Below are 23,807 nucleotides of genomic sequence, written 5' to 3' on the forward strand. Positions count from 1 at the left end.
ATAAGGCACTAGGATGAATGATGTTTAATTCCTTGAATGAGATTCACAGATAACAGAGGTATGGGTCCATTATCTATTGTGTTCAGTAGAATAATAACTGGTTGCTGAATGACTAAATACCAATTTCAGCTGTCAAGCCTCATATATCTGACTCTCTATATGTCAGTGATTAATTAATTAATTATTAATTAAATTAATAAATACTTCTTTAATGCCAAGCGTGTGTAACTGAATCACATGATTATTTATTCCGTGTATGTTGGTGTGTAGGGTATCCTGTTTGCCCTCCCGGAAAGTATCCGTTACCCCATGGACCTGGTTCACCTGTGGCTGCATGAGAGCTCCAGGGTCTACTCCGACAAACTGATGGAAGAAAAAGATGTGGAACTCTTCAACAAAATCCTACTGGACACTGGCAAGAGATATTTTGAGGTAAGAAAAAAGGATCATACAGTAACATCTTTCTCTTTAAAAAAATATACAATAATATGAGGCGACAGATGTCCTTTTTCAATCAACGCAGCAACCCCTTGTGGCAGATTCAAGAATGTCAAAAACACAGATGATGTTTCTAGGCCGTTTGTAGAGCTTCTCATTAAGCATGTCATACAATTAACTGAAAATAATTGGTCCATTTCTAGCCATTGAAGGGCAGTTTAACTGTGGCATGTTCAGTGTTTTCCTGCTTTTGTCATATCTTTGTTTCTGCCAATTTTCTCCAGGGAATAGATGAGTCCATCTTTATCCACCAGCCTTTGGTGTACTGTCACTTTGCCCAGGGAGTGGGAGAGCCTCGCTATCACCAGGTTCGACACATTCATACACACACACCCAAGCTAGTCAGAGCTATTCTGATCTGGACTCCACGTTCCTCCTTTCAAGCATCCATTTATTCTTTATGAACTGTGGTAATAGAGTGGGTGAGTTTAATTGTTTATGACTTTAATCAATTTAGTATGTGGATTATCTGTAGCTCACATATTCAAATACCTTATGGCACAAATTCTGCTGTCATGTCTAATCTGTCAGAAAATAAATGAGGATGAATGCTCTGTCATTAGCAAATTAATTACCTTTCTTTTCTATATGGCGTTTGAATTGAAAGTTAGTCTTGATAAGAACTTAATTTCATTATGTATCTGGAATGTGTCTGGAAGTAACAGCATAGTTTCTTGGACACTGCTGCTCTCACTCAAAAGAGCCAAGTTTGTTTATTTACCCGTCTTGTCAGGCTTCAGACTGGGAGAAACTCCAGAAGACGCTGGCTGATGCTCTGGAGCATTATAATGAGCTGCACGCTGTCATGGACCTGGTACTGTTTGAAGAAGCCATCCAGCATGTGTAAGACACACACACACACACACACACAATACGTTCATGCAACTTGTAGTCGAAGACATACCATCTGCTAACATGCACAAGGGAGGATTCACACAGATGAGCACATATGTAAACCACAGACCATGCACGCACTATTTATTCTGGTGTTTGTGTTCAGGTGTCGTATCAGTCGTATCCTGGAGGCCCCTTATGGTAATGCCCTGCTGGTGGGGGTTGGGGGCAGTGGGAAGCAGAGTCTGTGTCGGCTGGCTGCCTTCCTCAGCATGCTGGAAGTTTTCCAGATCACTCTGCGGAAAGGCTACGGCATCAATGACCTCAAGGTAAACATGCATTACACACGTATTCCACTGTCTGATATAACTTAATGCCAGATAAACCTGTAGCATGCCATATTTATGTACACTTTGTCCCTTTTTCTGCAACCCCTCATCTCCAGAGTGATATAGCAGCATTGTATATAAAGGTGGGGGTGAAGAACATTGGGACAGTGTTCCTTCATACAGACGCCCAGATTCCAGATGAACGCTTCCTGGTGCTCATCAACGATATGCTGGCCTCAGGTTTGACTACTCTGACATAGGATGATAGGTGCTTTAATGTGTAAAAAGCCACAGTTATCACATCTAAAGAATAAGCCTTCTTCTAGGAAACACCTAGGGAAGACCTTTTTTTCAGAGCATAAATTCGAGAGTCTTATGTGCAGAGAAGACACATCGTACACAGGTTGGATTCATGGTGGAACCACAGACCTAGCCAAAATGTATCTGTGAATTATATTTTTAATTAATGGGGTGGTGCATGGATGATGATGATGATTCAATCCCAGGTTACACTGGCTAGTAGAAGCACTTTATAGGATGCCACAAAAATCAAATAAACCAACCAAGTAAAAGTGTTTTGTATGAGGTTTGCATGTGTTTGAGTATTAGCAACTAGCATAAAGCACACTGGCTGTCAGTAAGCAATATATCTGAGCCCAAGTGGCATCAATAACCTAAAAGGAAAAGAAACTGTAGCAATCGGCACAAAACAACTCCACTGAACACTGCTGTTATTATACTGTAAATAGGAACCAGTACACATCTTGAGCTAGTATGTTTGTGTTATTTAGGGGATATTCCAGACCTGTTTAGTGATGAAGAAGTGGATTTGATTGTGACGTCGATCCGTATGGAGCTGAGAGGATTAGGACTCATAGATACGAGAGACAACTGCTGGAGTTTCTTCATTGAGCGGATACGAAGACAGCTCAAGGTCTAAAACGTTATTTATGTGATATTAAATGTAATTATATGTATGAGATGGGATCAATATATATATAATACGATACCTTCTTTATTTAAACCCATTTTCCCATATCATTGATTGTAAGATATGTCTGCCACCACCCTCTCTGTCCTCCAGGTCGTCTTGTGTTTCTCCCCAGTCGGGTTCACTTTGCGGACACGTGCACGGAAATTTCCTGCTCTGGTGAATTGTACAGCCATAGACTGGTTCCACCCCTGGCCTCAGCTCGCCCTGCAGTCTGTCAGCTGTACTTTCATAGACAAGATACCCGGACTGGAGGTGACAAATCACATTCACCTACCATTTATATTCACTTTCTTCTTCCTCTGCTCTTCTGGAGTTTAAGAATAGAAACTTGTACCTTAAATAGTAGAAACGTTATGTGGAAATGTAGGTAAGTATGAGCAAACTAAACAATTATTGTATGGCACAAGTGAAATAGTATTAAATATGTCAATGTTATTAAGTCTATTAAGATAAATGTGGTTAGTCTAACCAATCCCTGCGGGTATAATAATTCCCTAAATCGCTGTGCGTGTTTATCTTATGCAGCCAAATGTGCGGGCATCTATCAGTGAGTTCATCTCCTACGCCCATACCAGTGTCAATGAGGTGAGTTATTGCAAAGCACCATGGGTGATAATGACCACCTCCTGACACCTTCACTGACATCAGCTCTCGGTTTCTTGTTTATCCACACCGTCCAGGTGAGTGTCAAATACCAGCAGAATGAGAAACACTTTAACTACACCACCCCAAAGAGTTTCCTGGAGTTTATGAAACTGTATGGCAACCTGCTGGGGAAAAAACGCACAGAGCTGACCCAGAAGATGGAGCGGTTAGAGAACGGCCTACAGAAACTGCAGACGACTGCCTCACAGGTCAGACAATATACACCACACTGTATACATGCAAGCAGCTGTAAACTATCTACTTTGTCTGCGTGCACACTGCATTTTCCCAATCGGTCTTGCAATGTTTGTGTTTTTATATCTCGGTCTCTTCCTGTCTGTCTTGCTCAGGTAGAAGATCTGAAAGCCAAGCTAGCAGTGCAGGAGGTGGAGCTGTGGCAGAGGAACACAGATATAGAGGCGCTCATCGCTAAAATAGGACAACAGACAGACAAACTTAACCAAGAGAGAGCTGTGGCTGATGCAGAGGAGCAAAGGGTAAGACTGCGCGGGTGTGTGTGTGTGTGTGTTGAGGGCAACAGTAAAATAGATGCCACATTTATGCCTCTTCTTCAGTTTACGGTATGTATAGAATGAAGGAGTAATGACATGGGACCACCCATACTACAGTACATAGTAGACTTTTTTGAGTCTTTGTTTTGTTTCTTCAGGTGGCAGCAATCCAAGCTGAAGTGACCAAACAGCAGCAGGAGACAGAGGAGGACCTGGCCAAGGCTGAACCTGCCCTACAGGCAGCCAATGCAGCCCTCAATACACTAAACAGGGTAAATCACTTGTGTACACATAAATACACAGCCCCGAATCCTGTCACCACCATTGATTTATTTGTTTTATTTTATTTCATTCAATTTGTTGTTGTTTGTATGTGCCCATTGCGAGTGGTGCAAAATATACAAAAAATGTTGCAAGGTTGGCTCCATCCCAGCCCCCCAAATGTGTGTTTGTGTGTTTGCTCATTCAGTTGAACCTGACAGAGCTGAGGACGTTCCCCAACCCTCCAGCTATTGTCACAAACGTCTCAGCAGCTGTTCTGGTGCTACTGTCTCCCCAAGGCCGAATCCCCAAAGATCGCAGCTGGAAGGCCTCCAAGATGGTCATGAGCAAGGTGATATTTTACAGTGACGTCTTGTAGTGTTTCTCAGATTAATGGCTGCCTTCCACAAAGCCAAAAAGTCCATCATCAATAAATTCCCTAAAGTGTTGAAATAACATTGTGTCACATTTACAATGATGTATTGCAGTTTTATTCCTGGTGCCTTGTCTGAGCTGCCAGCATGACTTAGAATTAAATATTTATACTTATTGTATTTCTGTTTTCATATTTCTTGTAATGATGCTGGACTGCTGTAGTCCTTGATCATTCTTTTCATATTTTATCTATTTACTAAAAGTCTGTGTTATACTGAATGTTTTATGACCTCTGTGTTTTATGTTCTGTGTGCTGCTGTTATCTTGGTCTCTTGTAAAACAGATTTCTAATCTCAGCACTTTCCTGTTTAAAGACACTAACACTGTGTTACATTAGACAGTTAAAAAGCCTGCAAAAGTATTATATATGGAGATTGTGAGGTGACATTATTTTATCTAATCCACACACACTTCTGCCCACCCAGGTGGATGACTTCCTGCAGGCTCTGGTGAACTTTGACAAAGAGCACATCCCCGAGGCCACAGTGAGGTGTGTGAGAGACGATCATCTCAGCGACCCAGAGTTCAACCCAGAGTTTGTGCGACAGAAATCCTCGGCTGCTGCGGGGCTCTGTGCCTGGGTGATCAACATCATACGCTTCCACGAGGTACACACATGTACACCCGCTGTCATACATATTTAGTGTCATATAAGCTAAGCCAGTGTGTGACGTTTTTCAGTACAGCAGTGCATTCTTGTTGTTTAATAGGTTCTTTTCTGTTTCCCCAACTATTGTGCTGCACTGGATAGATTTTTGTAAGTACAACTCTGCTGTGTTGTCTTTATATTATAGGATTTAAAATATAAAGTGTGCTCGATATTTTATGTGATCATATAGATGAAGTGTTTCTATAATCATTTTTGTTTACAACTGATGTGAATGTCATTCATGATAGAAAATGTTACGGCAGGTTGTGGTTTTGTCTGCATGCCCAGAATAATGACATGACATGATATTTTACTGATTAAACTATACACACACTTCTTAATTTAACTAATTGTACTGTATTTCTAGTGGATATTTTTGGGTTAAACTGCTCTGTGTGTGTCTGTGTGTGTGTGTGTGTGTGTTTGTGTTTGTGTTTGTTTTCTTTACAGGTATTATGTGAGGTAGAAATGAAGAGGATGTGTCTGTCTCAGGCCAACGCTGATCTGGCCGAGGCTGCTGAGAAGCTCGAGGCCATCAGGAAGAAACTCGCTGTAAGTCTGTTTAGATCATCGTTCCTTTCTTTTTCTTCATTTCTTTGTCTTTCTTTCTTTTCTTTCTATATTTCTTTCTTTGCATTTGTAAATATATTTGCATTTGTAAATATATTTAGATTGCAAACAAGCCCCTACATTTTAATAATGTGACTGCAGTTTGTTCATAGGTCCTACTGGCTCTGCATAATATCACTACTGGTGATAATCCACTACCACTTCTGTAGCAATTTCTCTATGATTCTAATTGCTCCTTCAAGTGTTTTATTAGCTTGTTGAACTATATTAGTATAATAGCAGACCTTTCTAAGTGCATGCTAGAGAGAGGTCACTAGTTTTATTTCAATACTTTTAATTGTCAGGTCATTTAGAGCTTGCACATAGCGTTAAAATCATTTTCAAACTTTTCAGTAACATCATTTTATCATATTTTTGGCTGTTCCTCCTCCTGTCTCTCTCAGGAGTTGGACAGTAGCCTGGAAACTCTGACAACAGCATTTGAGAAAGCCACATCAGAGAAACTACGCTTTCAGGAAGAGGTCAACCGCACCAACAAGACAATAGAACTAGCCAATCGGCTGGTCAAAGGACTGGAGGTGGGCGCAGCAGCGACCAATGGGAGATCAGTGTGATTCATGTGTCTTTCAAGTTTCTCACTGTATGTATACTGTATGTGCATGTTTCAGAGTGAGAATGTGCGCTGGGCGCACTCAGTGGCTCAGTACCATGAACAGGAGGAAACTCTCAGTGGGGACGTCCTCCTAACTGCAGCCTTCATCTCCTATGCCGGCTCCTTCTCCAAGAAGTACAGGAGAGAGCTGCTGGACAACCTCTGGATGCCCTTCCTGCGCTGCCAGAAGGTCACAATCTTACAAACACTGAAATATTCTCCCAGAGTGATTCTGCAATGAAAAAATGTTTTCCTAAATTATGAGGCTATCTTTGTATTTGATATGAAAATCTGTCACTCCTTCCTTTTCCACATACCTCTTCCTCCCTCTGTCATTCTCACAGCTGCCTGTCTTTCCAACAGGAGATTATGTTTAGATTTCCATGATCACATCTCCTCATTTCTCCATATCATCTCTCCACCAGATGCCCGTCCCCATGACAGAAGGCTTAGATCCAGTGTTGATGCTGACTGACGATGCGATGGTGGCCCAGTGGAACAATGAAGGCTTACCAGGAGACAAAATGTCAACTCAGAATGCGACCATCCTGACGAACTGTGAGCAGTGGCTTTAAATAAACTATATCACATCACCATAGTGATGATAGTTCCCTTTCTCGCAGGCAGTACAAACTGAGTGGGTTTGCTCAATAACACGGTCAAATCTCCACGTGTGGGTCATGTGTGTATTGCTTCAGGTGAGCGCTGGCCTCTCCTCATTGATCCTCAGCTTCAAGGCATCAAGTGGATCAAGAGTCGCTGTGGCAGCAGCCTCAAGGTTGTCAATCTCGGGCAGAGAGGGTGAGTGTGTTAACATCCTCAGGTAGAGATAAAGGCTCTCAATATGGATCAGCTATGGACTTGAAATGCTGCTCTATGTCTGATTCTTCAACATATTCGTATCACTTTGTGGGAAAGCTTTTACTGTGAAGCATTCTAACATCACACACCCACTACCACCCGATGTCGTCTGCTACTCTCCTTCTTCAGCAGCGCCATTGTTTTCTCTATCTGGGAGAACTGACGTTATTGGTGTAAATGTTCTTTCGTCTTTTTCATGTATTAATGTGAAATGTTTTTCCAGCTATGTGGATGTAATAGAGCAGGCCGTAGTGGCAGGGGACACTGTCCTCATAGAGAACCTTGAGGAGACCATTGACCCTGTTATTGACCCTCTGCTGGGAAGACACACCATCAAGAAGGGCAGGTAACACTATGCACACAAAACGACCATTTGTTCCTCTCAGTTTTCTGCCCTGTCCTCTCATGCCATACGCTTCCTCCCTCTGCTCCGCTCTCTCACAGTTGCATAAAGGTCGGGGACAAGGAGTGTTTCTTCCACCCAGGCTTCAGACTGATCCTCCACACTAAGTTGGCCAATCCTCACTACAAGCCAGAGATCCAAGCCCAGACCACCCTCATCAATTTCACTGTGACCAGGGATGGTCTAGAGGACCAGCTCCTGGCCCAGGTGGTGAATCAGGAAAGACCTGACCTTGAGCACCTCAAGGTAGGGTAGATTAGTTAGGATCCTCTCATCTAGGATCCTGATATGGAAAATTGGTGTTGGTCCATTTGTCTTAACACATAATGCTCTTGCACTTGTAAACATTATTATTATAATAGTAGTGGAGACAAAGGTATTTTTACATTAGATAACTTTACAGTTTTTACCAGTTTGGTTCAATTTAGTAATAAGGGGAAATACTGAGCAATTCCCAAAATGATCCAAGCTGTTTGTGTAAACTCCATGCAGAGTGAACTGACCAAACAGCAGAACATGTTCAAGATTGAGCTGAAGCTTCTGGAGGACGAGCTGCTGACCAGGCTGTCTGCTGCAGAGAGTAACTTCCTGGGTGACAACGTGCTGGTGGAGAAGCTTGAGACCACCAAGCACACTGCTGCTGAGATTGAGATGAAGGTAACATTGTGAATGTGTTGAGTTCACATGTTCTGCTCCATATTGCCTCCTATGCTCCACATTCTTGTTCCTTCTCTTCTTCTTCTTCTTCTTCTTCTGTGTACTCCCTCCGTTCCTCATTCTCAGGTCCTGGAAGCTAAAGTAAATGAGGTGAAGATAAACGAAGCCAGAGAACACTATCGTCCCGTTGCTGTCAGAGCTTCTCTGCTCTACTTTATCATGAACGATCTCAACAAGATCAACCCCATGTACCAGTTCAGCCTCAAGGTAACCAAGACGGGAAGAAACTGACAAAGTGACTTAGAAAGAAGCAGACGCTCATATGGACTCGGTGTTGTGTAAAAATATCCCTCCAGTTTAAATGCTACAAAACCTAGCAAACGCATCACTGTCACTGAATATAATGTGATATAATCCCCCATGAAGATCACAGTTCTACAACCTAAGATGAAAAATACCTAAATGTGAAATCTGTGATGAGACATTTATGCACTGATCATGACCCACTACTTAATAAACATAATGTTCAGCCAGACCCATTGTCCCTCTTGTTCTCAGGCCTTTAACGTGGTTTTCCACAAGGCGGTGGCGATGGCGGAGGCCTCTGAGGATGTGACAAGCAGAGTAAACACGCTCATAGACTGTGTTACCTACTCCACCTTCAACTACATCAGCAGGGGACTGTTTGAGAGAGACAAGCTCACCTTTACTGCACAGCTAGCCTTCCAGGTGTGTGTATCTTTGTGTCAGTGTTCGAGAGAGACTGTGTCTTGTCCCTGACTGTGTTCTCCCTCTTTTAGTTGCTCCTTATGAGTATGGAGATAGACGTGCGAGAGCTGGACTTCCTGCTACGTTTTAACATCGACCACAGCTACGTCAGCCCCGTCGACTTTCTTTCCAACTCAGCGTGGAGTGCCATCAAGGTGCACGCACACACACAGATCCTCACTTCTTTTTTTTTTTTGCTGGCTCACATCCATAAACGATATTGTCAAACACCACCTGCCGTCCCTTGTCTTTGCCCAGGTGATGAGCTTCACTGATGAGTTTCGTGGTCTGGATCGGGACATTGAAGGCTCTCCTAAACGCTGGAAGAAGATGGTGGAGTCAGAGTGTCCGGAGAAAGAGAAGTTTCCTCAGGAGTGGAAAGGGAAAAGCTCCCTGCAGAAACTCATCATGATGAGAGCGCTGAGACCTGACCGCATGACCTATGCTCTTAGGTGAGGAGGGTGTTTTCCCTCGTGTCCTGATCTTTTTGTATTATCCACTTTTGTATCAGCTTTTCGTAAACCCAGACTATTTGTGCTCTTCCTACTGACACACTGTAGGAACTTTGTGGAGGAGAAGCTTGGGGTGAAGTACACAGAGGGCCGAAAGACTGAATTTGCAAAGTCCTTCAGAGAAAGTGGTCCAGCCTCACCAGTGTTCTTCATCCTCTCCCCTGGAGTGGACCCACTTAAAGATGTGGAATCACTGGGTACTACAGTAGCTGTAAACAGACTGCATTCACATACACACAAATACACACTCATACACTTTTGCTGTGTTTTCATACACATTAATTGCTACTTCTTGAAATCATAAGAATGAATTGTGACGATAAAGGATGTATTTCAGTGGGAGTATGATCACATGAAGGTTTTTCACAAGTGGAGGTTTTATCCTATGTCAACATATAGAAAGACTTCAAATTCAATCCTGTGTGTTCCCAGGAAGGAAGCTGGGTTTCACTATCGACCTTGGGAAGCTTCACAACGTGTCCTTGGGCCAGGGCCAGGAAGCTGTGGCTGAGGTTGCCATGGAAAAGGCTGCCAAGGACGGTCACTGGGTTATATTGCAGGTCTGATTGAAGGAGAGATTGGTTTGCATTCAATATTTGGATAAACAGAACTAATGTTTCACCATAGGATAGAAATATTTGACTGAATGATAATCCCTTTAATTTTGCAGAAACAAAATTGAGAATAATTTAAATATTTTTTATATAATTTGTTTTTCGTTATAAATAGTTTATAAATTACAAGTAAGAAGGAAGTATATGTATAAAATACTCTATACTATTTACTATTCTAGATCTTGATTGTGTGTTTTCGCTTCCCTCCCTGTAGAACATCCACCTGGTTTCTCGCTGGCTGGGTTCCCTTGAGAAGCTCCTGGAGGGCTGCTGTGAAGGCAGTCATCCAGACTACAGAGTGTTTATGAGCGCTGAGCCGGCGCCAACACCCCAGGAACACATTATCCCACAGGTAGAGATGCAGTATACATGCAGGAAGGTCATCTCAAGGCATCAAGCACATACAGTACATGAACCCACGACAGTTCCTCACTTTGTGGCATCATATACAGATATGAATCTTTTGATCCTATACGTTTTCCTCAGGGCATTCTGGAAAACGCTATCAAGATCACCAATGAACCTCCTACAGGCATGCATGCCAATTTACATGCTGCTCTGGATAACTTTGACCAGGTGCGTGTCTACTGTCTGCTTTGTGCTGGTAGTGCTTATTTGTTTATTTATTTATTAATTCATTGGTCTCTTTCTAGGACATCCTGGACCAGTGCAGCCGTGAGCAGGAGTTTAAGACCATCCTCTTCTCTCTGTGTTACTTCCATGCCTGTGTGGCAGAGCGGAGGAAGTTTGGACCCCAGGGCTGGAACAGAAAGTACCCCTTCAACACCGGAGACCTGACAATATCGGTTAACGTCCTCTACAACTACCTGGAGGCTAATGCACAGGTGGGATGCATGTGTGCCACAGAATGATGAGGATGATGTAAGATGGTGATTGCATTGGCAGTGATTTTCGTATTGATTATGATGATGAAGGTGCCATGGGAGGACCTGAGGTATCTGTTTGGGGAGATCATGTATGGAGGACACATCACCGATGACTGGGACAGACGGCTCTGCAGGACATACCTGGAAGAATACATGCAGCCCAACCAGGTTTGTACGCTTGTTAATGAGAGAGAGAGACAACATGAGCAAATGTGAATGTAATCCAAACAGTATGCTGCCAGATTTGACTGTGTTTTTGGAGTGCAGACTTGGGACATTTTGGGCCAAGAATCAGCTCCAGTTAGCAACAATTTGGCTAGTTTTGGGCCTCAACATGCAAGCGAAATAGTTTCTGGAAACTAGATGTGCCAGATTTAGGTCACTGTTGGACCAAACAACACGTGGGTAGAGATAGTTTAATGTTTTGTACTGTGTTAGAGATCTGAAGCTAAAAATTCTGTTTCTATTTCCCAGTTTGACCGGAAGCTTGCTCTGGCTCCTGGGTTTGTCGTCCCCTCCAACCTGGACTACCAGGTAACTATACATAGATGCTGTTAGAGGAAACATGTCCTTGGAACTTTAAGTTTTGTTTTCAGATCTCACTTATGTTGAACATTTAACTGGTCTGAACAGAAGTGTAAATACATCCTGGTGTTTCCCTCTGTAGATGTAAAGCAAGTCATTACTGAAAAATTCAGCCAGCTGTCCCTGGATAAATAATAGAGAGTTCAATTCCAATTCAAATATAAAAGTTCAATACCCTCAAGGGTAGTCCACACACTAAATATGTACTGTAAAACACTTTAAACTACCTAACGCTGTAGTTTGTTATGAATAAATTACATTCACAATTTTCTCTCCCTACATCTCCAGGGCTACCATGATTTCATAGATGAGATGCTGCCCCACGAGAGCCCAGTGCATTATGGGTTGCATCCCAACGCAGAAATTGAGTTCTTGACAGTGACGTCAGATAACCTTTTCCACACTCTGCTGGAGCTGCAGTCTCCTGATGCTGTGATGGGGGAGGGAACCTCACAGACGCTGGAGGAGAAGGTAGCTGCACCTGCATGTTCAATTACTTCTTCTTCTTCCTCTTTTTTCTCTATCTCTGAGAGAAACAAGGTCCACATCACTAAATAAAGAACTGGGAAATTCCATTCCTTTGCTCTTACGAGTTACTGACATCTTCCTTCCTCAGGTGAAAACTATTTTAGATGAGGTGCTGGAGAAGCTACCAGAGGAGTACAACATGTCTGACATCACCTCTAAGACCGCTGAGCGCTCCCCATACATCCTGGTCTGCTTCCAGGAGTGTGAGCGCATGAACATACTCATCTCTGAGATTCGGCGCTCACTCAAGGAGCTTGACTTGGGACTCAAGGTATGTCTCTATGTCCAATGGCAGTGGTGTTAATGCTAGTGCTACTAGACTGCATCTACACCTTCATCATGTGTATTCATAGTGATGTAATAGTTGAATATGTGTGTCAAAGGGGGAACTGGCCATCTCCTCTGAGATGGAGAAGCTGCAGACAGCCTTGTTCTTTGACAACGTCCCCGATACCTGGGCCAAGCTGGCATACCCCTCCACCTACAGCCTGGCTATATGGTGTGTGAATACATGTGCTATTTTTGGTGTCCAGAGGACTGACATTATCCTAACATCTTTTTCTTTCTCTTTCAGGTATAATGACGTGTTGCAGCGTTGTAAAGAGCTGGACAGCTGGACTCAGGACCTGTCTCTACCTAGCGTTGTCTGGCTGTCTGGACTTTTCAACCCACAGTCCTTCCTCACAGGTAACACACACTTGTGCATTCAGATAAGAGCATAGCTTGACTAAAATATTTTTAACGACTCTCCCCTCAACCTCGACTCTCTTGTGTCATCCCTCGTCTCCTCCTCATTAATTATTTTTCATCTTGTTCTGGCTTTCCAGCAGTGATGCAGTCTCTGGCCCGTAAGAACGAGTGGCCCCTGGATAAAGTGAATCTGACGGTGGATGTGACCAAGAAGTTTAAGGAAGAGTTCAACCAACCTGCCAGGGAGGGCGCATACGTATATGGACTTTACATGGAAGGTAGAAAAACACTGTCTTTTGAGCAAGTTACTTATCCTATCTTGAAAGCAAAATGTCCCCCTCTGTGAATCAATTCAAATTACGTCATACCGGTTTAAGCTTCCATGCCTTTTTTTATATATGTTCAAATGATAGTCCCATTTTTCCTGTCCTCTTCTCCTGTGTTCTTTCACAGGAGCAAGGTGGGACACTCAGGCTGGGGTGATCACTGAGGCCCGTCTGAAGGAACTGACCCCAGCCATGCCTGTCATCTCAGTCCGAGCTGTGCCCAATGACCGCCAGGAGACCAGGAACATCTATGAGTGTCCGCTCTACAAGACCAAGATCAGAGGACCCACATATGTATGGACTTTCAGCCTCAAAACCAGGGAGAGGCCCGCCAAGTGGGTGCTGGCTGGAGTGGCTCTGCTGCTCAGTGTGTGAGAGTTTAGAGGTCTGGAGTCAAGATTCAAAAATTGAGAGGGATTTTATTTTATTGATAAGTGTTCTCATGTGTTAAGAAGGGAGATCCTCAGCTTATAGCCTCACTTTATAACATCTTACATATACCGCAATATGTATGTATACTGGAGGATGGACGCTAACTCTAGTAGAGCAAAATCCCAGGAGTGGATTTTCTTTTCTTTTTATTGAAAAATGATAAAATATACAGAAAGAAATGCCAAAAATTCACACACTAGATCACAGTTAGAACTGATAAAGTCAAAGCTTGTTTTGAACAAATCAAATCTATAAGCTACAAGGTACTCTATAAGCAGGAAAAAAATCAGACAGTGCTGCCTCATTAGAGTGGCATTCAAGTGTGTTATTTTGTAACACTTGTACCTCTTACAGTGTGTTATGCAGCAGTTTTAATAGCAAATTAAATTACACAGGTGAAGTCACTCTGACAACATGACAAGACAACCTCCACTTGTCTTTTTACTCCTTCCTACTTCACAGTACACATGGGTATGGTATTCATCCATTCAATAAAAAAATTTAACAAAAGAAATGTGTGTATACCAGCTCTTTTTCTCTTGGAGATTGTAATGCACATACTGTAGCTCAGATACTGTATGTGCTAACAAGTCAAAATCGTTCTAGTTTGGCCTCTGTGCATATTTCTATGTGTGTGTGTGTGTGTGTGTGTGTGTGTGTGTGTGTATGTGTGTGTTTTCTAGTCACTGTCAGACAAATCAAGCTCCATCATGTCCATGGCTGCAGTGGCCATGTTGATTTTGGTTCCGTGTCGCACGCTGCAGCTCTTGACAGAGTTCTGATTGGACGAAGCCCGCATGCTCACCTGCACCCCCGAGTGGCCGATGACCCCTACTTCACCTCTAATCTTTTGGCTGATGGCCTCGCTGAGGTCACCTCTAACTCCCTGGACCACGACTCCCATGTCACTCCTGCGACCCCTGACCCCAAGCTCGCTCCTGACACCGTGACCTACTACCTTCATGACCCCCAGGTCACCCATGTTCAAGTCCATGTCCATGTCACCTAGTCTGTCCATCTCCCCCATGTCATTCATGTCTAAGGACAGCATGTCCCCTAAGCCCCCCAAACTCCCGTGGAGACCCTTGAACATGGTTGGGAGCCTCCCTCCTTCTATGCCCCCCTCCATCCCCCTCTCATCTAGCCTGTCCCCCAACTTTTCTATCTCCCATCCGCCCTCCTTCTCCCTCTCCCCTTCTGCCTCTCCAAACCCACCTGAGTATCCTCGGACTATAGTGGTCACTCTGCTCCTCTGCATCCCTCCTCTCTCCCTGTCCCCCTCCTCCCACGTCCTCTCCTCCCTCTCCACCACACCACCTGGGAAGCTCCTGAGCGTCACCTGCACTCTTCCTCCATCCATACTCCCACTATCGTCTCTCTCCCTCTGCCCCCAGCCTTTCTCTTCCAGGGTTCCTTCCTCTTTCTCGTCCTCCTCTCCGAACCTACCCTGCAACCCTCGGAACATGGCGTGCAGCCTGCCGCTGTCGAGTGAACCCATCCCCCTCTCAAGTACCGCGCTGCTCCCCCTCTCCGTGTCTCCGTTGCTGAGGGTGCGGAGGAGACAGCTGACGCCAGCACTGCTGACCCCTGCACTGTTGGAGTCCTGAGAGTGCGAGCGGAAGAAAGAGCCGGAGGAACCGATGGACATTGGTGTGAAGAACTGACAAAAAGTCAGAGAGAGAAGGGAAGAAGATGAGGGCCAAGATCATGAAAAGGTACTATTTGATTTTGTTTTCAGCTGTCTGAACAGATTCACTTCTACTTACTGGTGAGATGTTTGAGCGCTCCATGAGGAGGGAGGTTGGACTGGGAGTCATGTTGGACCTCTCCATCAGCCTCTCCTCCCACAGCCTGAGCCTCCTCTCCCTCTCCTCCAGCTCCTTCTCTTTGGAGTAAAGCTCCCTCTCCAGCTTCCGAAGGCGCTCCAGGGTCGACTCAATTTCACACCTGTAGCATGTGCACACACAGAGTAACAGCAACTTTACTGCAGCCACCAGAAAACAAATGACAGGTTCAATTTTTGCTCATGCAAAAAGTTAAGCATGTGTCAACAGTGTAAAATATTTAGCTGCAGTACTGTCTACTACCACAAGAGGTCACTGTGAGAGTTAGTGAGTGACTGTCCATGAACCTGCATTCACAAACACAATCAACTCACAGCAACTAAATATAGACCGATCTGACGCACATCCATACCTCCTCCTGTGTTCCTTTCATACCTCCCTATTCATTCATCCCGCCCCTTCACCTCCCTCACTCTTCCTCCTCTCTCCCTCCCCTTCCCTTGTCCAGGTTTTTCCACCCGTACCCAAAACTTCACTCAGAATTGATTGCCTCGCTGTACTCATGTTAAATATGCACAGAATCTCACACCTCCTCCTCTCTCTCACACACCCGTCTTCCTTCTATCCTCGCTGTTTCTCTTTTGTTCAGTGTTTTAGATTTCACATGCACCCAACACATTTCTGTTCCTCCCTGAACTTCTCCTCTTCTTCAGCTCATACTTGATTTCTCTTCTACCCACCCCCGCCCCCATCTCTGTGTCTTTCTCCCCCGTGGTGGAGCGAGGGCAGAGTGGAGGAGTAGAGGAATCTCTTCCATGGACACTTTCCAGAGAGCTTATTATAGACTGAAGTAGAGCACAGGGTCACACATACAACTTGTCTCCTGAGCTTTAGAGTCCACAGAGGTGTGTATGTATGCATATGTGTGTGTGTGTGTGTGTGTGTGTGTGTGTGTGTGTGTGTGAGAGAGAGTGCATGCTGGCACGTGTGTGACTATGTTGAATTTGTGTGCATGCATATTGAGATTTATTGAGTGTATACACAATTTAAAATTACAGAAGATGCCTCATGCTCAGTCGCAGTGTTTTCTTTTGGATGTCTACAAGTGTGTGTGTTTGTGTGTGTACCTCCACTGGTCCTTATTATGTAGGAAGGAGTTACACTGTTCTGGTAGCCTGCTGTCGTTGGCCATGGTCTCCAGGGTTACCAGCACCTGTTTGAACTGTGGACGCTCCTGTAGGTACGTGCATGCACACAACAAAATAATCAGCTGACAAACCTATTTTTAATGTCTTTAAAAAGTATATGAGTGAGGCAAAAGAAACATTAGCTTACCTTTGGGTCTGCTTGCCAACATTTCCTCATCAGCTCTGCAAAACTTGCTGGACAGCTGGTGGGGATGGTCAGCCTCTACATACCAGACACACAAACACATGTAAATACAAGAAGCAGAAGCCTTTACTTTCAACAGAATAGTCATGTCGGACCACCTTGTTGCCAACCGTAGCATGCTAACTTGTTTAGCAGGTATAATGTTGACCATGTTTACCATCTTAGTTTAGCGTGTTAGCATGCTAACATTTGCTAATTAGCAGTAAACACAAAGTGAAGCTGAGGCTGATGGGAATATCATTAGTTTGGCAGGTATTTGGCCATAAATGAAATGTTTGGCTTCAGATGAAAAGTTAAGGGATCACTGGAGTTATTACAATTCTCCCTGATGGAAACATGAATGTCTCGGCCAAATTTCATGGCAATCCTCCAAGCAGTTGTCAAGACATTTTCACTAAAAGCCAAAAATATCAAACTTATGGTGGCTCTAGAGAACACTCATAAACTCAGCTAATGTGCTTCATCAGGACTGTGTGGGTGTTGTTTGATCAGATTGGCCTGGCAACACAGCAAGCAGCCCCTCAACTGCCCCCTCATTTTGAATGAAAAATTGGTAAATCCTGATTGGTTCTTAGTACATGACATCAACTTTTTCCACCCGCTCACACAAGTGAGAGGAGCTCAGAGAAAAAAAGAAATACAGAAATCCTTAATGTGAAATATTTAAAATCGCTGTGATTCAGAAAGTAGTAGTAGTTTTTTCAAGGCTTTTAAAGTAGCAGTATTCCAGAAAGAAACAGGGGGTCCGGGGGAATGTGAAATGGAATAGGTTATTTTTTGTGTGTTTAAATATTTAAAATTGTATTACAAACCAATAAGATATCAGAGATAAAATGGGCACATTTGAAAGTGTCTTTCTGTAATATGTAAACGGAGGCAGCCATCCCACTGAGATAATGTCCCTGCATGAGAGATCCCCTGGCATCACCTACAGTCTGAATGAGCCCAGACATCTCCATAGTACAGGGCAGTAAATGGAAACAGTTTTCTCTGGGGATTAATCCTAAAATATCACCGACTCTGAGTGGAGAGAGGGCAAGTAAGAGGGTCAGAAGGAGAGGTATAGCAATGGAGGGGAAAATCAGAGGGAGACATGGGAAAGGGAAAGAGAGAGAGAGAGGGAGTTATTTAGGGAGAGTATTTGGAGATTAGCCAACCGCTACGCAGGAATCATGTTCTCCGAGTTGTTTGTTGGCCCCCAGTGTGTGTGTGTGTGTGTGTGTGTGTGTGTGTGTGTGTGTGTGTGTGTGTGTGGCTGTTCAGGCACGTCAATAACTGAAACACATACACTGAATAACCATCACCCCCCCACCTCCCATAAACCTCTTGAATCAACCCTCCTATCACCACAATCTTTCCTCTTTCCCCCCTTTCTCTCTCTCTCTGTCTCTCTCGTAAAGGCTTTAGCCAGGGGGGGAGTCTGGCCGAGCTCCAGTGCTGTGTATCCAGGCCTTACAAGAGCAGAGAACTGACATCAGGCCTAAAAATACCCAGCCTCAGCCTCAGCAGCTCGCAGTGGAAACCATGAGAGCATCGCATTGTTCCTCCAGCCTTCTCAAACTCTGGTGGGTCTACATGCAGACAGTGTGTTCAGAAAGGTGTGCTCACATGTGTGTGTGTGTGTGTGGGTGGGGGGTTACCTCTTGTTTTTCCACCACCAGCCAAGCAACCTGCAGCCCTTCAAAACCTTTGAAAGGAACCTCCCGAGTCAGCATCTCCCACAGCACCTGGCCACAGATCAGTTATTTCATTCAGGCAGACATCATTGTTTTATGTAACGCTCCTGGAGCGTTGTGAAGACGTCTTGATAGAGAGGCACCACAAAACAAAAATACAATAGCTGATACTGATACCAAACAGGACTTTTCTGATTACTTTGAGGAATATAAACCTTTTTTTTCCCAAAATCTTTTCTTAATTTAACAAAAGAAGCCAAACTTCTCAGATAATAAATGTTGTCTAAATACAGGAATTTTGCTTGAATAAAATTGGCAATAATATTTGGTAAAATCAGAAACATGATAAAAGCATAATAAGTAAAAGACTACAAATCTGAGCAAGCAGTGACCGTTTTCAATATTTATTCACTACATTTCAGTTGGTACCAAAACATTTTGAGAGTTTGACTTGAGGGCATTGATTTACAGCGCCGATACGTACAGCACTGACAACTCACCACGCCATAGGAGTAGGTGTCGCAGGTCTCGGAGACAGGCAGGCTCTGAATGACTTCAGGAGCCATCCAGGGAAAAGTCCCCACCACCGTCATATGGGTGGTATGGGACAGGAATTTAGAGGCCCCAAAGTCACAAATCTGAAATCCCAACAGAGAGAGCAATGAAGAAAACACTGAATTAACTAACTGCGTGCCGAAACTGAATGAATAAAATGCTAATATGTGATTGTCTGTACATCAAGAGGCCACTGTTACAAACCTTCAGCACTCTGTCTGCTGTCATTACCACTGTAGAAGAAAACACAGAGAAACCGGTCAAAGCTGTGTGACATAACATAGTAATATACTATAGCTAGCAGGCAGAGAGACTGATGTCTAGGCGTGCGTAAGAAAGGCAGCACAGAGTTTGAGGAACAAATCAAACTATTTAAGGTCGTGTGTTACCGTTCCGTGACTTGAGGTCTCTGTGAATGACTTTGACCGGAGCTTCTGCGTGGAGGTAATGCAATCCTGTAAGCACATCAAGCATTAATGACAAAAAACTACCACCTTCTAATGTTTAATCTGACTGGTTTTGGTGGAATTTCCTAAAAGCATTTAAAGTCTGGGTGCAGTTTCATTGTAAAATATGTTTGGTTTGAGCTCAGTTTCACCCAGAAATCTACTGGATGAACTGGGGTCAAACAAATGTGGGTTAAAGACAACATTTACAACAAAGGAACAGTGATAATAAGGCAAACTAAAACAAACAAAACAACAAACTGAATCTGTGTATATATAATGGAATCAGTGTCATCTGAATTTGTAGCCAAGTTGACAGTGTTGACTATTGAATACCATTGATAATTAGTGTATGTCACTTTTTACTGTTCAATTACCTTAAAACACAGAGAACATTTAAATATTCCTCTTTTAAAGTTCCTCTGTTATCCACTGTACCGCCATCAGTCACTGCCCCTGTAATCGGATTCGTATTTTTGTCATAATGTCCATTATGTGAGTAGTTATGGTTTCATTTGATCCTTTTATTTTGCCTGTTGCAGTTGGTGGCTTGTTGGTTTTGAACACACACACACAGCTTACGAGGCGGTGATTAAGAGGCAAATAAAAAGCTGCGTAAACTATTAACTCTGGTACATGATGGCTAGAGTATAACAGGACACTGGTGATCGTTTCAGTGCTCCTACCTCTGAGACACACACACACACACACACACACACACATTTTATTATTATTATTATCACTCCTTCAGGTGTACCTTTGGCTATCTGTATGGCCCACGTCATGATCTGCTCCATGTCCATCTCCTCACTCTGCTCACTGGAAAGGTACTCATACAGAGACCCTTCACTAGCATACTCTGTAAGAACACACACACACACACAGAAGAAATGGGTATTATAGGGGAAATCATGTGTGTAACGTGTGTGCACGGCATCCATGCACATATGACCGTAAGGCCACATTCAACTCTCACACTGGAAACATGAATTTGAGTTAGATTCATCTTTAAACACTATTGAAAGAATAAATATCCAATTGTATAATGCAGTTACAACATATCTCACTCCACATGTTTAAAAACTACACCAATATATTATAATTAGGTGTGAGAAACAACACACACAGTTAAGCACTGCACACACACACACACACACACACACACACAGAAGCTAATCAGCGGAGACGCTCACAACCTTCACACCCTGACTCTCTAATCCTGATTATCTCTGAACTGTTAACCTTTCCCATTTTCCTGTTTGACAATTCAAAGAGACAAGTAGAAGACAGAGAATATGTTCAATCAGAGGAGTACTACGTAGCCCAGCGAGTACAACATGGATAAATCTGATCTTTTGTTTAAGAGGCTGCAAAAAGCATTTTACTGGGACTGAAGTCCATCTCCTGAACCAGTTCTTCTTTTTGCCTACTGTACTTTTTTATTTTTAGTCAGCATTGGACATTGGAGAATTGTTGCTGGACAGGTCTGTAGTGGTGTGTCGGTGCTTTATCTTAACCATATGACCCCATCCAGGATTACAACCACATGCAAACATGCTGGTCTCAGTTACAAATGTCCTGCCAGGAAACACATCAAGAAGTATACACCAATACTTCAAAACACACACATAAACACTTGTCGGCCATCGGAGCATGTGCTAACGTCTAGGATCGAGTCCACACTAATAAAGCTAATATACACACAGGTGTAGTTGTAATGAGAGGACAATCTGCCCTGGCCTTAACCCCTTCATGCCTCACCTTAAACCTTGACCTGATCTTAACCTCACGTTACTTATATCCATTAGGCTGCTACCCCAAAGATAATAATACTCTTCTCAATCTGTAGAGCACTTTTTCAAAAGATTTATGTTCTTGTGAGGATGTCTGGATACATGAATCTCACACACAAGCAGTCACTCACACACACACACACACACACACACACACACACACACACACGTGGGGTCTGACCTGTGACAATGCCATAGTTGGGAGATTCCAGCACGGCTCCATAAAACTGAATGATGTTCTTATGACTCAGGACACTAAGAATCTCAGCCTGGACGAGGAGATGAGAAAAAGAGACACAACTTCATGAGCACCTCCAGTTTTTCAATATCTGACATTGGCAAGGAAACATACGACTTTCAAGAAAATAAATTGTAAATCATTCCTGAAAGACTGTAAAGCTAAAAGTTAGAGCTTTTGACTCGTTATCCAGTTGGAAAGTGATTCCTGACAGTGTGTCGGGATGCCTGAACTGAGGTCTGAACCTCTTTCATACCACAGGTTGAGTCTTCCACACCGCAGTGACAAACATGCCATTAATCTGAATGGACATATAGGTCATACCCTCTGCATATGTGGAATATGTCACTGTTGCCAAGCAACATAAGAATTACACACAAAAAAAACTACAATTTAACCCCCAAATATTTTCTCAATAAATAGTTTTTCTTTCGAAGAGCAATTTATCTTATCGCTTTTATTCCATCATTTCTTCCACGTGTGAGGTCATCAGTGTGTGCATGCATGTTATGCTACTTAATACTTCTTTTTCACTACATTTCATAGGGAAATATTATACTTTTACTCCTACTACTGCTTCTATCAGTCAGCTGTAGTTGAGCCAATAATAACACTGACAGAGGCCATTCTGCATGAGTACTTGTACTTTTGATACTTTATTACAAGTGCATTCAAAATGTTACTTTACAGACGTATTAGCAACAAAATGTACTTAAAGTATTACTATAGTGTGGTGTTGCTATGTTCAGTGAATATCTCCTCCACCACTGTGTGAATGTTGTGTTTGTGCAAAGACCCAACGAATTGAAATATGCTTTTAATAAATAAAATATGATGTGAGAGTGTTCATGAGCTGCAGTTCTCCCATGATCCATCAATTTGTATTTACATATGAACTGTACACACACACACACACACTTTTATGCACGTCTGCCCACCCTGCATGTGTTTGTGTGTGGCTGTGAGAAAGTGAGTGTGACAGAAGCAAGTCAAACAACAAATCAAACTCTGTCCCCTCCGTAGTTTAAGTAACATTACATTGTTTAAATCTGCTGCCACAACAATAGCGCAGTGCCCCACGGGTCACCCTAACTTCCAACAGTTTCCTGACACTGTGCCGTGAGCCTCTACCAGCCCGGTATTAATAACAGGGAAGGAAATTTTGTTTGGATTACCATCAGGGTCATACTCATGGAGAACCACCCGGCCTGAACCGCAGTGCATAAAGCCCCAGATGACCACACACCTCGCCCTAACATACAATGGGAGGAACAGGGGGAGTGCCGGCATAAATAAAACGGCTCCATCCACAAAGAGCGGGAGGAGGAGGGGGACGAGGAGAAGTATGTTTAAGATAAACACATGTTCAACGGCAGACAACGGGGGAGGAGGGGGAGGCAGGGAGGGAGTGGGCTTTGGGTGTTCGAGTCCAAAGAGAATCTGGGAAATTAGTGGAAACTGATTGAAGTTTAGAGCAGGAATGTGCCAGAGATGAGTCCATAACTTACAAATACTTTGGATCTTAAAACTATGTTTGTGTGTGTCTCTGCTGCACAAGTGCTGAGTGTGTGTGTGTGTGTGTGTGTGTGTGTGTGTGTGTGTGTGTGTGTGTGTGTGTGTGTGTGTGTGTGTGTGTGTGTGTGTGTGTGTGTCCCTTACCTCTTTGTCAATCTTCAGAAGCTTCTTCACAGCCACTTCCTTGTCCTGGGAAATCCAGAGGGCTCTGTAGACGCTCCCAAAGCTGCCTCCTCCACAGTTCTCATAGAAGAGCAGGTCCTCATGCTTTATCTGCACAAACGACGAGCCGGGGGACGACATGGCATACTGACTCACACGCACACAAACACACACATACACACACACGTAGCCCAAAAGCGTGCACGCTCAACCACCAGCCCCAAAAGTATACAAGTCCCTGGATCAGCACAGAGCGAGTGAAGGATAAGACATAAAGAGAGACGGAGTAGTTTCCTCCACGGGGTCGGAGTGGATGTTGTCAGTCAGCAGAGCAGATTGTCAGAGAAGAAACCAGAAAGTGCTGGAAAGAGAGAGAGAGAAGTTTGCTCCCTGTGAGTCAGGAAAAGTCGAAGCCCCTCTGTCACTACTAGACAAGGTATTACATTGCCTGATAGTGGTGATCCAGTGTAACTACAACACAGAGCGCCACACACACACTCACACACATGTGCACAGAGCGTGAAGATGAAGGAGAGGTGAGTGTGTGTCAGTTACGGCTTGCAGTCAGTGTGTGCAGTCTGCCTGTAGCAGACACACTGTTCAA

General features: G+C 43.6%; 2 protein-coding genes across 2 annotated transcripts in view; one reads left to right on the forward strand and one right to left on the reverse strand.

Annotated features, from left to right (window-relative positions):
- dnah9l (dynein, axonemal, heavy polypeptide 9 like) overlaps nt 1-13,585 on the forward strand; it is a 35,588-nt gene extending 22,003 nt beyond the window's left edge. Inside the window, exons 54-92 of the mRNA XM_070918806.1 lie at nt 271-432; nt 723-806; nt 1,232-1,341; nt 1,499-1,661; nt 1,778-1,901; nt 2,453-2,595; nt 2,746-2,907; nt 3,181-3,240; nt 3,336-3,509; nt 3,651-3,797; nt 3,971-4,084; nt 4,282-4,425; nt 4,934-5,116; nt 5,260-5,265; nt 5,608-5,709; nt 6,171-6,305; nt 6,396-6,569; nt 6,805-6,937; nt 7,078-7,180; nt 7,464-7,586; nt 7,685-7,889; nt 8,136-8,300; nt 8,427-8,567; nt 8,859-9,029; nt 9,101-9,223; nt 9,327-9,520; nt 9,629-9,777; nt 10,013-10,140; nt 10,409-10,546; nt 10,681-10,770; nt 10,848-11,039; nt 11,130-11,249; nt 11,556-11,615; nt 11,955-12,137; nt 12,283-12,465; nt 12,578-12,693; nt 12,769-12,881; nt 13,022-13,162; nt 13,338-13,585. Of these exons, the coding sequence (XP_070774907.1) occupies nt 271-432; nt 723-806; nt 1,232-1,341; nt 1,499-1,661; nt 1,778-1,901; nt 2,453-2,595; nt 2,746-2,907; nt 3,181-3,240; nt 3,336-3,509; nt 3,651-3,797; nt 3,971-4,084; nt 4,282-4,425; nt 4,934-5,116; nt 5,260-5,265; nt 5,608-5,709; nt 6,171-6,305; nt 6,396-6,569; nt 6,805-6,937; nt 7,078-7,180; nt 7,464-7,586; nt 7,685-7,889; nt 8,136-8,300; nt 8,427-8,567; nt 8,859-9,029; nt 9,101-9,223; nt 9,327-9,520; nt 9,629-9,777; nt 10,013-10,140; nt 10,409-10,546; nt 10,681-10,770; nt 10,848-11,039; nt 11,130-11,249; nt 11,556-11,615; nt 11,955-12,137; nt 12,283-12,465; nt 12,578-12,693; nt 12,769-12,881; nt 13,022-13,162; nt 13,338-13,585 (5,406 nt within the window). The remainder of the gene's footprint in view (nt 1-270; nt 433-722; nt 807-1,231; nt 1,342-1,498; nt 1,662-1,777; nt 1,902-2,452; nt 2,596-2,745; nt 2,908-3,180; nt 3,241-3,335; nt 3,510-3,650; nt 3,798-3,970; nt 4,085-4,281; nt 4,426-4,933; nt 5,117-5,259; nt 5,266-5,607; nt 5,710-6,170; nt 6,306-6,395; nt 6,570-6,804; nt 6,938-7,077; nt 7,181-7,463; nt 7,587-7,684; nt 7,890-8,135; nt 8,301-8,426; nt 8,568-8,858; nt 9,030-9,100; nt 9,224-9,326; nt 9,521-9,628; nt 9,778-10,012; nt 10,141-10,408; nt 10,547-10,680; nt 10,771-10,847; nt 11,040-11,129; nt 11,250-11,555; nt 11,616-11,954; nt 12,138-12,282; nt 12,466-12,577; nt 12,694-12,768; nt 12,882-13,021; nt 13,163-13,337) is intronic.
- Nucleotides 13,586-14,321: 736 nt separating this feature from the next.
- Nucleotides 14,322-23,347, reverse strand: LOC139296416 (uncharacterized). The gene is made up of 11 exons (XM_070918817.1): nt 23,186-23,347; nt 21,470-21,557; nt 20,253-20,354; nt 19,439-19,504; nt 19,254-19,282; nt 18,995-19,132; nt 18,459-18,545; nt 16,762-16,836; nt 16,554-16,660; nt 15,409-15,589; nt 14,322-15,302 (listed from the first exon to the last, which is right to left on the reverse strand). The coding sequence occupies exons 1-11, from the start codon at nt 23,342-23,344 to the stop codon at nt 14,322-14,324; spliced, it is 2,013 nt and encodes a 670-aa protein (XP_070774918.1). The 5' UTR covers nt 23,345-23,347.
- Between the last annotated feature and the right edge of the window lie 460 nt (nt 23,348-23,807).

This window comes from Enoplosus armatus, chromosome 14 (assembly GCF_043641665.1).
Source record: "Enoplosus armatus isolate fEnoArm2 chromosome 14, fEnoArm2.hap1, whole genome shotgun sequence".
Taxonomy (NCBI): domain Eukaryota; kingdom Metazoa; phylum Chordata; class Actinopteri; order Centrarchiformes; family Enoplosidae; genus Enoplosus; species Enoplosus armatus.